At 40.8% G+C, this 13,440-nt stretch overlaps 3 protein-coding genes across 4 annotated transcripts; all 3 read left to right on the top strand.

Moving 5' to 3' along the window:
* On the top strand, nucleotides 1-2,894 carry LOC121884761 (parvalbumin beta-2-like). The gene is made up of 5 exons (XM_042393749.1): nucleotides 1-435; nucleotides 1,363-1,431; nucleotides 1,692-1,824; nucleotides 2,221-2,330; nucleotides 2,598-2,894. Exons 2-5 carry the CDS (start codon nucleotides 1,371-1,373, stop codon nucleotides 2,621-2,623), a joined length of 330 nt encoding a protein of 109 aa, XP_042249683.1. The 5' UTR covers nucleotides 1-435; nucleotides 1,363-1,370; the 3' UTR covers nucleotides 2,624-2,894.
* A 1,634-nt stretch (nucleotides 2,895-4,528) lies between these two features.
* On the top strand, nucleotides 4,529-6,436 carry LOC121884762 (parvalbumin beta). 2 transcript variants are annotated; one of them, XM_042393750.1, is made up of 5 exons: nucleotides 4,529-4,635; nucleotides 5,213-5,279; nucleotides 5,390-5,522; nucleotides 5,931-6,040; nucleotides 6,149-6,436. In XM_042393750.1, exons 2-5 carry the CDS (start codon nucleotides 5,222-5,224, stop codon nucleotides 6,172-6,174), a joined length of 327 nt encoding a protein of 108 aa, XP_042249684.1. In that variant the 5' UTR covers nucleotides 4,529-4,635; nucleotides 5,213-5,221; the 3' UTR covers nucleotides 6,175-6,436. The 2 variants fall into 2 exon arrangements, with proteins under 2 accessions (XP_042249684.1, XP_042249685.1); XM_042393751.1 differs by having other exon boundaries at nucleotides 4,530-4,635; nucleotides 5,216-5,279.
* Nucleotides 6,437-9,698: 3,262 nt separating this feature from the next.
* Nucleotides 9,699-12,808, top strand: pvalb8 (parvalbumin 8). The gene is made up of 5 exons (XM_042393053.1): nucleotides 9,699-9,929; nucleotides 10,428-10,495; nucleotides 11,081-11,213; nucleotides 11,969-12,078; nucleotides 12,563-12,808. Exons 2-5 carry the CDS (start codon nucleotides 10,435-10,437, stop codon nucleotides 12,586-12,588), a joined length of 330 nt encoding a protein of 109 aa, XP_042248987.1. The 5' UTR covers nucleotides 9,699-9,929; nucleotides 10,428-10,434; the 3' UTR covers nucleotides 12,589-12,808.
* Nucleotides 12,809-13,440: the final 632 nt, after the last annotated feature.

Here is a 13,440-nt window from a genome sequence, read left to right as displayed (position 1 = left end):
AATGGCACTTGGCTCCGAGTTTTTCTAAACAGGAAATATGAACTATGGCCTATAAGCACTTTCACACATTTCTGTCCACTTAATTTAGGCTATATTCTTGGATGAAACATGCAACGTCAAAATCAGCATTTTGAATGTTGGCTCTAAATCATAGGAGTGCAACATGGCCCTTGAAGTCAGTGCGCTCGGGTTTCCACACCTCTAGCTATAGGCCTAGGCCCCCCGCACACATGGAGGTAGCCTCATTTGTTCACCTAAAAATAGGTCGCGACTACTAGACACATTTTTTCGAAACCCATGCATCTTGGTACCCGATACTGAGACTCAAAGCTCTGTAAATGGTGTTGCTGAAGCATATATAAGAGAGAGGGAAAGGGGCTTGAGACATTCACTCGAGTCCGCCTTGGTTTTCACTCGCCTCAACGCAACGCAAAGGTGAGTGGGAAGTGCGCCGCGCAAAAAGCCCACGCTGATTTCTGGCAGATTGCACTGGGAGGAAGGGCTTCAGACAAGGAGTTTTCCGTGGACTATAACTGTAGAGAGAAATGGAAACAACGTAGCTGACAACGCGGACCGCAGGACGATGCAATCAGTGTCAGAGGAGGCCAAATGCGGCCACTTGGTTTCAGAGGATCAGCATTTTGTGGATGATAATTGCGCTATTTTACAATACTCTTTTAACCGGATGACAAAGAAATACATTACACCTAAAACTGTCGACGCGTCTGACACCACTGCTTTCCCCCTTCAGCTGCATTGCATGGCAGTGATTCGTGGTGCTGTGGTTTGGCCTCTCAAGTGGGAGCATCATCTATTTAGTGCCATAGCAGCGTAACGTGTTGGGATAAACAGAGTCTGGCCTGCGCTGAGATCAGATATCTTGAGGCCCATAAAAAACAGTAGTGGAGACGCTGTGTGTCAGCCTTTGCTAATTAAATCAGTAAATTTGTTCAACCGTGGCCAAAATAAACAGGTGGAATTTAAAATGGCTGAAAATACTGACACTTTTATATTTCTAGACGCTTTGCAATACAGTGTTAATAATGGGTGAACTTTTATTCACTTGTCAAACTAGAGACAAGGAATAGAAAGAATAGAATAATGAATTTACTTTGAAGATAATGACTGTCCACTGTTGACCTGGCTCTGTTTGATAAAATAAACACTGGTAACCACTGATGAGCACATCAAATCCTCTGAACACAACTCTCACTCTATATTAGACCTTCAGAATCTCTCAGATGCAATGTATCAGTGATTCAGACTTGCTTTTTTCAAAGAAGGCTAGTTGCAATGTACCAATATGACCCCTATATAATATCTGTAAAGCTGATAATAACCCTGTTTTCTCTCCTCTCATAGAATAAAAAATGGCCTTCGCTGGTGTTCTCAGTGATGCTGACATGAAAGCAGCTCTGGATGGCTGCGCAAGTGAGCTTGACTTCTTTTCGTTTAGGATATAGTAATGAAACTACATTTCAGAATTAGGATGCAATATGCTGCACCTACTTCTCTTTTCATAGCTATTACTATTATTTACATATGATTAAATTTCATTGCAAATGGAATTTTGACCTATATCACAATGCTCTAAATTCTCACTTTCAGAATTTGGCGTATACACTGGTACTTATCATAAGTCCTGTGTTGTGCTCATGCAGGGTGCTAATGGTGTTAACTATGTGTTCCAGGTGCTGACTCCTTTGACTACAAGAAGTTTTTCAAGGCATGCGGACTGGCCGGCAAGTCTGCAGATGATGTCAAGAACGCCTTCAAAATCATTGACCAGGACAACAGCGGCTTCATTGAGGAGGAGGAGCTGAAGTAAGACATTCAAGCAATGGACACTTAAAACTGACACTAAGTGCTTTTGCCCATCTAGTCCAAAATATATACCAGATCTAATATTACAGCCTGTGTGCCAGCTAGGTCAAAATCAGTCTTGTAAACAGGATTGGATTTTCTGTCTTAGCTTGAAAATCTGAGGGTCAAACAACACACTGACTGCACTAAAGAAGCTAAATAAATGTTTAATGAAGCTAGATGGTTTTTAGGACTTTGTACATTTGAAACCTTATGGACAGGCTTGTCAAACTGTACAATTAGAAAAACCAAGAATATCTGTAAGAAACCCACTCTGCATAGTGATTTACCACAGACCAATTGACACAAACTGAGATCTACATGATTTTAACTCCTGCTGTTTTGTCCACCTATCAGGCTCTTCCTGCAGAACTTCTCTGCTACCGCCAGAGCACTCACTGACAAGGAGACCAAGGCTTTCCTCGCCGCTGGTGACAGTGATGGTGATGGCAAGATCGGAATCGAAGGTAAGAATTCTTTCACTTTCCTTGATATCTTTGAATGTATCAGAATACATGTTCATTTCATTCTGAGGCTGTTAACAGCGGACTCGAAACTAATCTGCACCACAGTTAAATTATTAACACCCATTCACATACTTCAAAAAGTGAATGTCTGCAAAGACTTTTGGTCAGAGAGTGAGTCCAATTAGACTAGATCATACCACTGTAATGACATGAGAATCTGAATACATTTTGTTCACTACTAATGGCAGTTTTATTCTACTTTCACAGAGTTCGCTGCCCTTGTAAAGGCATAAATTTCCATTGACCAAGATCCACTTCTTTTCATGGAACTGCGAGCTCCTTGCAAGATTCAGTAACCATCAGCTGAAAGAATATTTTTTATACCTTATTTATGAGTTGCCTGCGGACTATTTCTCAACATGGAACACATTTTTTTTTACTGTTAATGGTATTCGGATGTGTTAAATGTTATGAAAAATGACTTGTGCAAATTGTACAAAACCATCTGCACTTTTGAGGAAGAGTGAAAAACCAGGAATAAATACTCTTTTGGTGTAAAGTGAACTCCTTCAGGTCAGTCGTCTTTGTATTGGTTAACTGTGCACAGCCCACTGTACTTCACATAGTGGTTATGTCAACACAGTGGGTTGGGAATGAAGTGATGCACCTGCCAGGGTTGTTAAATACTGGGGAGGTGCTGAGAGATGGTTGAACTGACCTGCCCAGCACTTGTTTTGATAATTGGTTAATGAGAAGGGGAGATTAGCTGGACTCAGGCCAGAAGCTGGCAAACATGTTGGGAATGGCCCTCGGTCTTTGCTTGCATACTTCCTGGATACAGGGAGGTTTGCAAAGGGATAGCTGTCACACATAGTGTAATTAGGTTGTCTGCTCCAAGGTTTTTTTTTTCCTCTCCAACAACTGCTGTGTAGTCAATTAGATGATGTGCTGTGGCAACAGGAAGGCTATTAACAGCCACTGTTGCATCAGCAGGATCTTTCAGCAAGTTAAAACTGGTGCAAAGATATAGATATTTATTGGTCTGAGGGGTTCTACAAATCAATCAATTTATTTATTCAATTTTCTTGTAGACATGTATTGGCCTAGAAAGAAATTTGAAGAGCTCATCAGTCATATTAAAGTCAAATTACAATTCCAGGGGAGCTTATGAATGTTATGGGAGCTGCAAGTCAGCAATATGTAAAACCCCTGTCAAATGACATCCAGGGCTTGTTACCATCAACTGGTGGTCAAAACAGAAAGAGGCAAAGTGATTTGATACCGCACAAGACAGTGCTGCCACCTACAGGTTAAAGCTATTCTATAAGCAAGACAAAACTATTCAGAATTCCTCCCTTTTTTAAACTTTATTACCTAACAGCATGAACATTACCAGGTGCTTTTAAGCGTAGTAACATGTTAGAATAACATGAATGGTACATGGACTTACAAAGAAAAGGGGCTTTGTGCAATACGAAATTAAAGAAAATTGACTTTCCAGTTAAAATGGTACTGATTGAAATTTGGAAAAGTTGTACTCTTTCCATGCATCATAATTATAACTACTGTATGCTTGATTTGATTTTTATATTGGAAAAAAAATGTACAGCCTAAATTTGACAAAAAACACAAATTATTGCACTTGCCAAATACAATATCGCCCATACTCATTATGACTATGAGGTGACAATAACAGGTAGACTATTCCAATGTTAAGCATGTCGACAACAAAAGCAGCTTGAACTACAATTTAATTTTGCACATTCCAAGACCGATGTGCACACATTTTCAAGACATAAATCGATTTTCTAAATAATAAAAACGACTGATTCCTCCAAATTCGCAAAGTAGACTTGAAGTACATTTATGAATGGGATAGTCCATGCCATCCAAATCAACATTGTCACACGAAAAGAGGGAAAACAACCAATTATTGCCACTTACTCCAGCTCTAATGTATGCATGCTCAGTATCCACCCTTTTGGATATGGTTGTGTGTTGCCAGCAGCACTTCCAATTCGTCCTCCTCAGCCGTGGGTAGACCTATTCTTAGCATTGGGGGGGATATGCAAGACTTCTTCAAACGCACCTTTTAAGCGTCTTCATTTGTGAAACTTAAAATAGACCGCTCTCTGGCTGCGGGACGAATTCTCACCACCCCCTTCTCAACGGTGTCAGTTATCTTTTGCCTCGGATTTCGATGGAGTGAAACTATAAAAGGTCACCGGGAGCACCGGGAATTTCACTGCAGTCGACTCGAGTCTTGTCTGTATCATCTGTACCCTACAAAACCAAGACATCAGAGGTGAGTTTGAAGGAAAAGGAGAAAAGAAACCCGGGATCCATGCAGACAAAGACACAGCATCACGTTTGGCATCTTTAATGGTTTTTAACACTTAACAAGGACTTCGCACCACATTGAAGCCATCTAAAGAAAGAAATGAGTTTTGCGGGTTTTTTTGCGGGAGGGACCAGCGTCAGCTGCTTGAAGAAGACATGGATTACTAGTCAGACCTCCCAGCATCTATAGCGTTGTAGCAGGGAACAATATCAGCCTCTTGAATGGGACTTCCCATTCAGGAAGAAGTGAAAGGAATAATTTGTCTTAAATAAATCTTTCTAAACTCTTTCTCTATTGCATTTTTTGGCGACTGTTATACAAATTATGGAGTGAATTTCTTTTGTTTTAATGATGATGTGATCGATATGCAGTGTCTATTTAATGGGATTCAGTTCTTATCCTAAAAGATCAAATCAAGAAATATTTATATAGGGAATCATGATCCACAATATCCCCAAAGTTCCCCTGGGGCTCCCCCGTGATTATTACTTAGCGATACTCTGTCTTAAACATTTAATATTACGTCTGTATTTTGTTTCAGCAGATCACAATGGCCTTCGCAGGTCTGAAAGATGCTGAGATCGCTGCAGCCCTGGATGCATGCAAAGGTGACTCCTTAAGAGACAATCACAGCGCAATAGTGCTTTTTTTTTTTTTTTTTTTTTTTAAATCCTGCTACTGTATGTGGATGTTTGTTAACAACCCGCTGTGATTTCAGACGCTGGTACATTCGACCACAAGAAGTTCTTCCACTCCTGCGGTCTGTCCGGCAAGTCCTCCGATGACGTCAAGAAGGCCTTCGCCATCATTGACCAGGATAAGAGCGGTTTCATTGAGGAGGAGGAGCTGAAGTAAGACATACACCTGCGGCTACGCACCGACCACAACAGCAGAGGGTGTCTTCTTCTGTCCTGAACAACAGAACATAGCTATAGTTTTTAGATTTTTGATGAAATGATTTGGCACAGATTTCCATACCATAAAAAAAGACATTATTGCATCTTTTGTCCTATCAGCTACTAATTTAGCACTAATATCATCTAATGGAGGGAACTAAACAGTGATCAAATATTCCAAATTGCTGAATACCCTCGATCTTTGATCATTTTTAATTAATCGTCCAATAAGTGATGAATGCTTTTCAATAGATAGATAACGTCTGCATCAGTGTAGAAAATGATCAGCCAGTTTGCATGAGTGTGTCTCAGCCAATGGGAGCTGGGGACCGTGAACTAACCACCGCCTCTGTCCTCGCGCAGACTGTTTCTGCAGAACTTCAAGGCAGGTGCACGCGCACTGTCCGACGCCGAGACCAAGGCTTTCCTCAAGGCCGGTGACACCGACGGTGACGGCAAGATTGGCGTTGACGGTACGGGCTCTCATCTGCTCTTTGAGATTGCAAAGACATTGTTTAAATATTTTTTGGTGAAACTCATGCCAGCTGTTCGTTTTTTTCTCTGTCTCTCCCTCCTTGTAGAGTTCGCTGCCTTGGTTAAGCATTAAGCGGCAACTGACCAACACCCGCTCTGATGGAACAACAATGCCCACGTCGACCTCCCCCCTTTTCATCTGAATATAAATAATTTTTATACATTTGCTTAAGAGACCTTTCCTCCTATGCAACACACTGTCCAGAAATGATGATTGTGAATGTCGCTCGGTTGTGTTCATGTCTTAAATATGAATTTTGCTTACTGTAAAATCTATGATGCACTTTCCAGGAACGGACGGTAAAAAAAGAATAAATTATTCTTTTGCTACGGTCTTATTGGCTGTTTATTCTTTATGAATGACCCGTGTCTTTTTAATTCATGAACATCATCTGACTAATTGTGTAGGGCAAATTCCTGCTCTCTCTCTCTCTCTCTCTCTCTCTCTCTCTCTCTCTCTCTCTCTCTCTCTCTCTCTCTCTCTCTCTCTCTCTAACACACACATACACACAATTACAGTTTGCTGTTTTAGCATGACATGTAGCCAAATAGGCCTACGTAAGAATATAATAGTGGATAAATAACAAGAAAGCAATTATAATCAAAACGATGTAGACCAATTACTATTAATACTCTCTCTCCCCAAAATTCAAATGGGCTAAATAAGCTTTACAAAATAAGCTTTAATGTTGAAGTTACATTATTGCCAAGACTAAATTACAGGCATGTTAGGCTATTGAATCATATCATCATAACAATCAATTAGGCCCCATATTTTATCAGTTGCATATTAGACTCATGCTCTCTCGCTCTCTCTCTCTCTCTCTCTCTCTCACTCACACACACACACACAAACACTGTAACTAAGTAGTCACGCAGCTCCATTCAGTAGCCACTAGATGGAGTCACGTCCACTAACAGTGGGAGTTGGGGCAGCGGACAGAGACCAGATGCGTTAAATCATCTGGAAATGAAAACAATTGTTCAGACATTTGATTCCCTCCAGTCAGAAGAGCCTGACTTTAAGTCATGGGGAACTTATCTATTTATCTATTCACGAAAGTGGGACACTCATCATACATCCATACATAAAGACGAAATCAAAAGAACATGTTTCACATGCTCGAGTCTTCACATTTTCGTGAAACTATTACTGAAAAAACATATCGTTCGTTAAATAAAATCATTTATTTCCAGTTCAACTCAACTGCTTTATTTTCTTGAAACTGATTACTGCTATAGTTCTGTAGAGATTAAACAAAAGCAAATGAGATTTCTGTTTGATTTTAAATGTAGTTTCGTTTAATCTCATTGAACAAAAATATTGTTAAAATGTATTGTGACACTGACATGTAAAAATGATGTGATGTCAGAGGGGACAGAATAAAATCGTGTGATATATACAAAAATAAAACAGTAGCCTAACAGCTGCAAGTTCAGTCCGATTGTCCCTGACCGATCAAGGCCTATATGTCCGGGAGTGACACTCGTAAAGAACATTAGCAAATGTAAATGAATAAATGATCGCCAAGTAACAGTATAGTCTGCGAGGTATCAACATGGCGCATGACATCATGCACCGGGTATGTGGGTAAAGTCGCACCACTGCTCTCGATCCGGTGTCCTTAGTCTCTTTTTCACACACAAGTCTGGAGGAGATGATTGAGTTTCTCTTTGCCTCAGGAGTCCAGCTCCACTGGAACCTCACAGAAGACTATCGGACATCACTTGTTGAAGGGCCCCATTAACAAGTTGGCACCGGGATTAGGTTTAGGAAAGGTTGACAATGACAAACCACCGGACGTACTACAAGCTTTTATTCAATAATGAAAGACGGCAGGTCGCTGCCAAAGCATTATACAAAAGCCACTGTGCGTCACCTGTGCGTAAAACTCATGCCCAAAGCGCCTGTTCGTGATTGTTACATAACACGGTTTCTTTAGAAATAACTTATAAATAAACATAATAAAATAAAATAAAGTAAAATGTTGGTTCCTTTTTCCCAGGCCACAGTGGAATTCTGTGCACCGTATCGCATTTCTACTGCTTACGAAAGTTTTCTGTCCTACGACCTTTAAATAATGTTTAAGAGGACCTTTACACACATGTCATGACACCTCATCACCCCGACTTTACCTGTTGTTCTCGGTCGCCAGCTGACGCGCGCGAGAGAGCTGCCAAGAGGCGCTCGTGCGCACGGAGTGACTGACTTCTAATGTGAGAAAGGTGGTGCGGTGCCCCTGCCTTTGGCTATATTGAAGGATATCCCTCAGTGTCCGGTTGCAGATGATATTTCTGGAGACACATTGGGGAAATACATGTCATTGGACGCGGTGATGGTGTAGTGCTTAGACTCTGATTCTAGCAAGCCTGGTTCAAAGCTTAGTGGGGCCTAATCTATCAGTTTTTGTTGTGTGTAAATTGATTAAGAGGTATTTTTCGAAAGAAATACCATTTCCACCAGGGCATATGTCTTTCTCCACCCCACACAGTGCAACTGCATGCTGTATTATGGAGAGAAGTGACCTTCTTTTTCCGTGTGCTGCAGTGAACACTCTCCTAGGAATGTGCTCAATGATCCCTGAATTTGTTTGTGTGTCAGACTCGCTGGGGGCCACAAATGTCCTGAGCAACAGCAGAATTGATCATTTTGCAACTTGGACTAATGGACAGACAGACAAAAGAGCTCAGTGTGCAGCTCCTGGTCTCCAGAAAGAAACAGGGTGACCAAATGGGACAAACGAACGAAGCCTGACCTCTGCCATACCTTTATCTAAATGGCCCGTGTGAATACCGGGGACACTGTACATTATTATGCATCATCATCACCATCATGGCGGGACAGGACAGCGACAGGAGAGGGTGACCTCGGGTCCCTTTATCAGCACAGTTGACAAAGCATTTTAGCGAGGCTGTCCCCCTGTCAGCGTGAGACGGTGAGAAGGTTACAAAGCACCGACGTCCCTGACATTCAGTGATAAGCAGATATAATGTGTATTTGGTTTTATATTGAAGATAATCTGAACCCCATCTGCTGTGAGTCTGCAGCTGATCAACTAGGGCAGGTAGATATCTTAAGTCCAAGGCAAGAGGTAGATTGAGGCAGGTATGCCTGTGCACCAGGTACAAAGAGGTCGTGTATGGTCTCACCTTTTATAGTAGATCACCCAATAATGGTGCACATGCTGTTTTGTTTTAACCAAGAAAAAGGTGTCATAAGACATATGTTCTTCCTGCAAGACTACATCAAAACTAACATGGAAAGCTTCAATGTCAGTTGACATTATGTTTCTCACCTCAAATGCAATGATAGAAGCATTTTGCAGTGCTCAGATGTGCTCGTTTTGGGACTGCTGCCTGTAAAAGGATATCTGCATGAAAGGGTAGGGGTGAGGGGCAAAAACAGCAAGAGAGGGAGAAAAAGGAGAGAGAGAGAGAGATTGCAGTTACATTAGAGTCTACCTGCATTTACTGTACTGTAGGCTATAATTCTAAAGGCGAGAGGAGGGGTGCTGGGGTGACAGGAGGGAGTGGTGGACGAGGGGGGAAGAATGCGCTTTTTAACTTAATTTGCTATTTACAAGGGCGTTACAGATGTCCACGGTCCGGTCTCTCTGCCCCTGGGCGTTATAAATAGTAAAGGTTAATTAGTTAGCTGAGAAATTGGATCAGGGGCGGGCAGTTAGAATTTGATCCATAGACAGGTAACTCAAGCAATCCCCATTGTCACTGCAATCAGACCTATATAAATCCGCCTTGACGGACAGCATCACCACATAGCCTTAACCTCTCTGCTGCATCACCGACCGGGCGAGAACCCTTAACACGGTAAGTTGCTCTGTGGATTCCAGGAAGTCGCTTATGATAGAAAGTGTTTGCTTTTTTAAAAATGTATCTAAAAAGATTGTGCAGGGACGGATCCTCTGGCTCCTATAGATTGTATTCGGCGCACTTTAATGCACTTTAGTGGCTGCCTAGTTCAATGACAGGTGAAGTAATTGTTAGGTCAGACTTAAAAGGAAGCAAGAACGGAAAAGTTATTTCTATTCTGTTAAATCTTTGGGATATGACAACGGTTGGGGTTAATGCTTTGTATGAAGTTATGATGGCATTATTTTACATTCTTTCATAAAAAAAAACCTTACTCTTAAGATTTAAGGACTTGCATTACCGGGTCGCTCTCTCCTGGCCCGTTATTGCGCTGACTTGTCAGTGACAGTATCTTCACTTGGATACCTTTTGCTCTCCATCAGTGCCTAGTTAGAAGGTTTGCTGCTGTACCTGGCTAAATGTGTTAATAATTCACCACGGTTGTTCCTCCTACAGGAATAAAATGTCGCTCTCATCTATCCTTTCCGCTGATGCCATCGACAGTGCTATCAAGGACTGCCAAGGTATCGTCTTCCACCAATATCATTATTGCTTTCTTCATTGTCTGTGTTTTTTTTTTTTATTCTATACAGTATTTCTGCTGGAGCCCCTGCAGTCACCATGCTTAATTATTAGATTAAGAAATTAAAAGATGCATAAAGACATAAAGGGCTAAGTTAAGTACAATGTAACCTAGAATACAATGATTTTATGAGCATCAATTGGGCATTAGCCATTAGACAAAGAGATCAAAGCCAATTGGCTTCTAAAACCTGTAAAATATATACAATTCTACAGGTAATTTAGGACCAATATCTTCTCCAAGCTATGTGCCTCTGAGCAAGAACATTAAGTGACTTACATCACACTTAATAATACCTATTCAGTTATGAGTCATCAATCCACTTGTCTCCAAAATTCAACATTAACATTTTGGGGATTCGCTGATAATACTGAGACTTTGTCTTAATTCTAGTTTAGTGGGGAAAAAACTCCACACTACACTATACTTACACTAAATATTGAAATTAAATTGGAATATGGTTAGCTGATGGGAAGATTTAGTCACCTTGTTCTGCTCCTGACTCTGCTCCCTATTTCTCCTCAAGCACCAGACTCCTTCTGCCCCAAGAAGTTCTTCCAGATGTGTGGCCTCACCAAGAAGACCCCCCAGGACGTGAAGAAAGTTTTTGCGATCCTGGACAATGATGGCAGTGGTTTCATTGAGGAGGAAGAGCTGAAGTGAGTGAGCAGCTGGTTCTACAAACTACAAATTTTTTGTTGTGCCCAGGATCCAATGGGGTTAGCAGCTTCTTTTGCCAGTCTGGTTCAGTCCAGCGGGTGAAGAGATAAGATGTCTTGCTGGAAAATAATTAAAAATTCCATTCATGGTTTTCATGAAATTTTTGAGATGTAGAGAAGAGGACCATCTGTCATTAGTTCATCCAACTTTTTAGGGCTGACATGAAATTCTTGACACAAACTCACATTTTCTATGACACTAACTGAACTAAATCAAAACAAAGCCTTAAAATACTACTGTAAACACTTTTATGAGATTCGAATAGCTTTTTGCATATACTGGTGCTTCACTGACTTATGACAATCATCTATGGTCACAGCTCACTCAAGAAAGATGACAGAAGCAAAATGCAAGTCGAATAACACTAGTGGGATAATGTAAACCATTGAAACTATTGTAAGAGTGCTGTTCTCTGGCTGTACAGCAGAAGACATTTAAGTAGCACAACCTGATATCTGAAGGCAACTGCTTGACTGACCTACAGTGCAGTTTAAAATCATCCTCTTTACTTGTTTTGCATCACACATTACCTGTGCACACCTAGAAGATTCTCTATTAGGACTTATTGAACCTCTCTGTCGGATCCTGATTACTGCTTTTGTGGTTATTGCTATGCACAGTACCCAGTAGTTACTAAGGAGTGCCTCTAACTATAAGCTTTGTCTGTAATTGTCTGTGACTCTGTGTTTGCCAGGTTTTTCCTCCAGAGGTTTAATCCTGGGGCTCGCGTTCTGACAGACACAGAGACCAAAGCCTTCCTGTGTGCTGCTGATGATGATAGTGATGGCCGGATTGGAGCAGAGGGTGAGAGGATCCATGCCTATTTGATAAACCTGTTAAACCCAAGACATACGTGTGCATTTGTGCTTATGGAGCAAAACAATTTCCACAAATACATTTTTAAGTTGAATGCAAATTGATTAAATTTGCTGCATGGTTGTTCATGGTCTGTAAGTAATGCTAGAAAGAGAGACAGTAACAAGTATTAAATAATCAAAAAGACACCAATCAAGTCTCTTGACTAAGAAAGAATACAGAGAAATGCAGTAGGCACTTAAAATTGAAACATACACAATGTTTTAAAGAGCATTTGTGATTCAGATTAGTCACTGACATAATGTAAACATAAGAGCGCATATCTGCTTTCTTTCTTTCTTATGGTTTCATGTCATTATTGTTACTTTACATAAAATGCAAAAATTTTATAGTTGCAATGGGGCAGGTGTCAGACAGATGAGAGCAGTAAGCAGGTGTCACATGTCTCTAATGCCGTTTCTTTTCTCCACAGAGTTCCAGGCCATGGTCTTGTCCTAAACAACTGACCTCCCTTTCTCCAAATCATCTTGAGACCTCCTCTACCTGCCCCTGTTCCACTGCTTCAAGGGCTGTCTTAGTTTAGTCAATCATTTTCCATCTGGTTAGATGAAACTTGTTAGATTATTTTTATTTTACAAGACTCGCCCCGGTCCACAGATCCACATTCTCATCATGTTTTTTTTCTCTTTTTCCATATATTTTAGACAGATCGTAAAGCTGTATTGCAAAAATAAATGTACAATTTACCAAAATTAATGAGAAAATAAAATAATAAAACCCAAGTCCCCTTGCTCTTTTCATTATTTCCATTCAAGTGTATGTCTGTATATGATCTTGTATGTCACAGGATAACATGACAACACCACAACCCCCAAAATACTGTATGTTGGAAATCTAGCTTTTAAGGGGGTTATTGAAATGTTGCATAAATGCATAAAGTGAAGGTCTAATTAACCCTTAAGAGGTGGGAATCTATATATGCACACAATGATCGAGATGTGCCTATGCACAAAATAAACACACCTGTGCAGACACACAGTCACACCGTTTACACTTCAGAGGTGTCCTTAAATCTTCACTTAATATTATCTAACATAGTGTTAAAAGAGAGCTAATGTCAGGTATATGAGAGAGACATGTCCTACAAACAAAGGGTTTCTGATTTAGTGTATATACATTACAGTATAAGTCTGTCTGTGTATGTGTGTGTGTGTGTGTCAATGAGTTTATAGCCATCGAGCTATAGAGAAAGCAGAGGAGTTGACCTTGATGGCCACCTGAGTGTCACCGCGGCTGGATCGAGTGACACCTGACCTCAGCTTTGTAAATAAACCCAGCTGAACCTTGGTG

This window comes from Thunnus maccoyii, chromosome 18 (genome assembly GCF_910596095.1).
Source record: "Thunnus maccoyii chromosome 18, fThuMac1.1, whole genome shotgun sequence".
In the NCBI taxonomy this organism is placed as follows: domain Eukaryota; kingdom Metazoa; phylum Chordata; class Actinopteri; order Scombriformes; family Scombridae; genus Thunnus; species Thunnus maccoyii.
The sequence above is the reverse complement of the archived record's forward strand: the minus strand, read 5'-3'. Positions and strand labels throughout refer to the sequence as shown.

What these genes read in the sequence shown, in the direction of transcription:
- LOC121884761 (XM_042393749.1), top strand. Translation starts at nt 1,371, where the DNA reads ATGGCCTTCGCTGGTGTTCTCAGTGATGCTGACATGAAAGCAGCTCTG. An exon ending in ATTGAGGAGGAGGAGCTGAA is followed by an intron (nt 1,825 to 2,220) that starts GTAAGACATTCA and finishes TCCACCTATCAG; the next exon opens with GCTCTTCCTGCAGAACTTCT. An exon ending in TGGCAAGATCGGAATCGAAG is followed by an intron (nt 2,331 to 2,597) that starts GTAAGAATTCTT and finishes CTACTTTCACAG; the next exon opens with AGTTCGCTGCCCTTGTAAAG.
- LOC121884762 (XM_042393750.1), top strand. Translation starts at nt 5,222, where the DNA reads ATGGCCTTCGCAGGTCTGAAAGATGCTGAGATCGCTGCAGCCCTGGAT. An exon ending in ATTGAGGAGGAGGAGCTGAA is followed by an intron (nt 5,523 to 5,930) that starts GTAAGACATACA and finishes GTCCTCGCGCAG; the next exon opens with ACTGTTTCTGCAGAACTTCA. An exon ending in CGGCAAGATTGGCGTTGACG is followed by an intron (nt 6,041 to 6,148) that starts GTACGGGCTCTC and finishes CCCTCCTTGTAG; the next exon opens with AGTTCGCTGCCTTGGTTAAG.
- pvalb8 (XM_042393053.1), top strand. Translation starts at nt 10,435, where the DNA reads ATGTCGCTCTCATCTATCCTTTCCGCTGATGCCATCGACAGTGCTATC. An exon ending in ATTGAGGAGGAAGAGCTGAA is followed by an intron (nt 11,214 to 11,968) that starts GTGAGTGAGCAG and finishes TGTGTTTGCCAG; the next exon opens with GTTTTTCCTCCAGAGGTTTA. An exon ending in TGGCCGGATTGGAGCAGAGG is followed by an intron (nt 12,079 to 12,562) that starts GTGAGAGGATCC and finishes TTTTCTCCACAG; the next exon opens with AGTTCCAGGCCATGGTCTTG.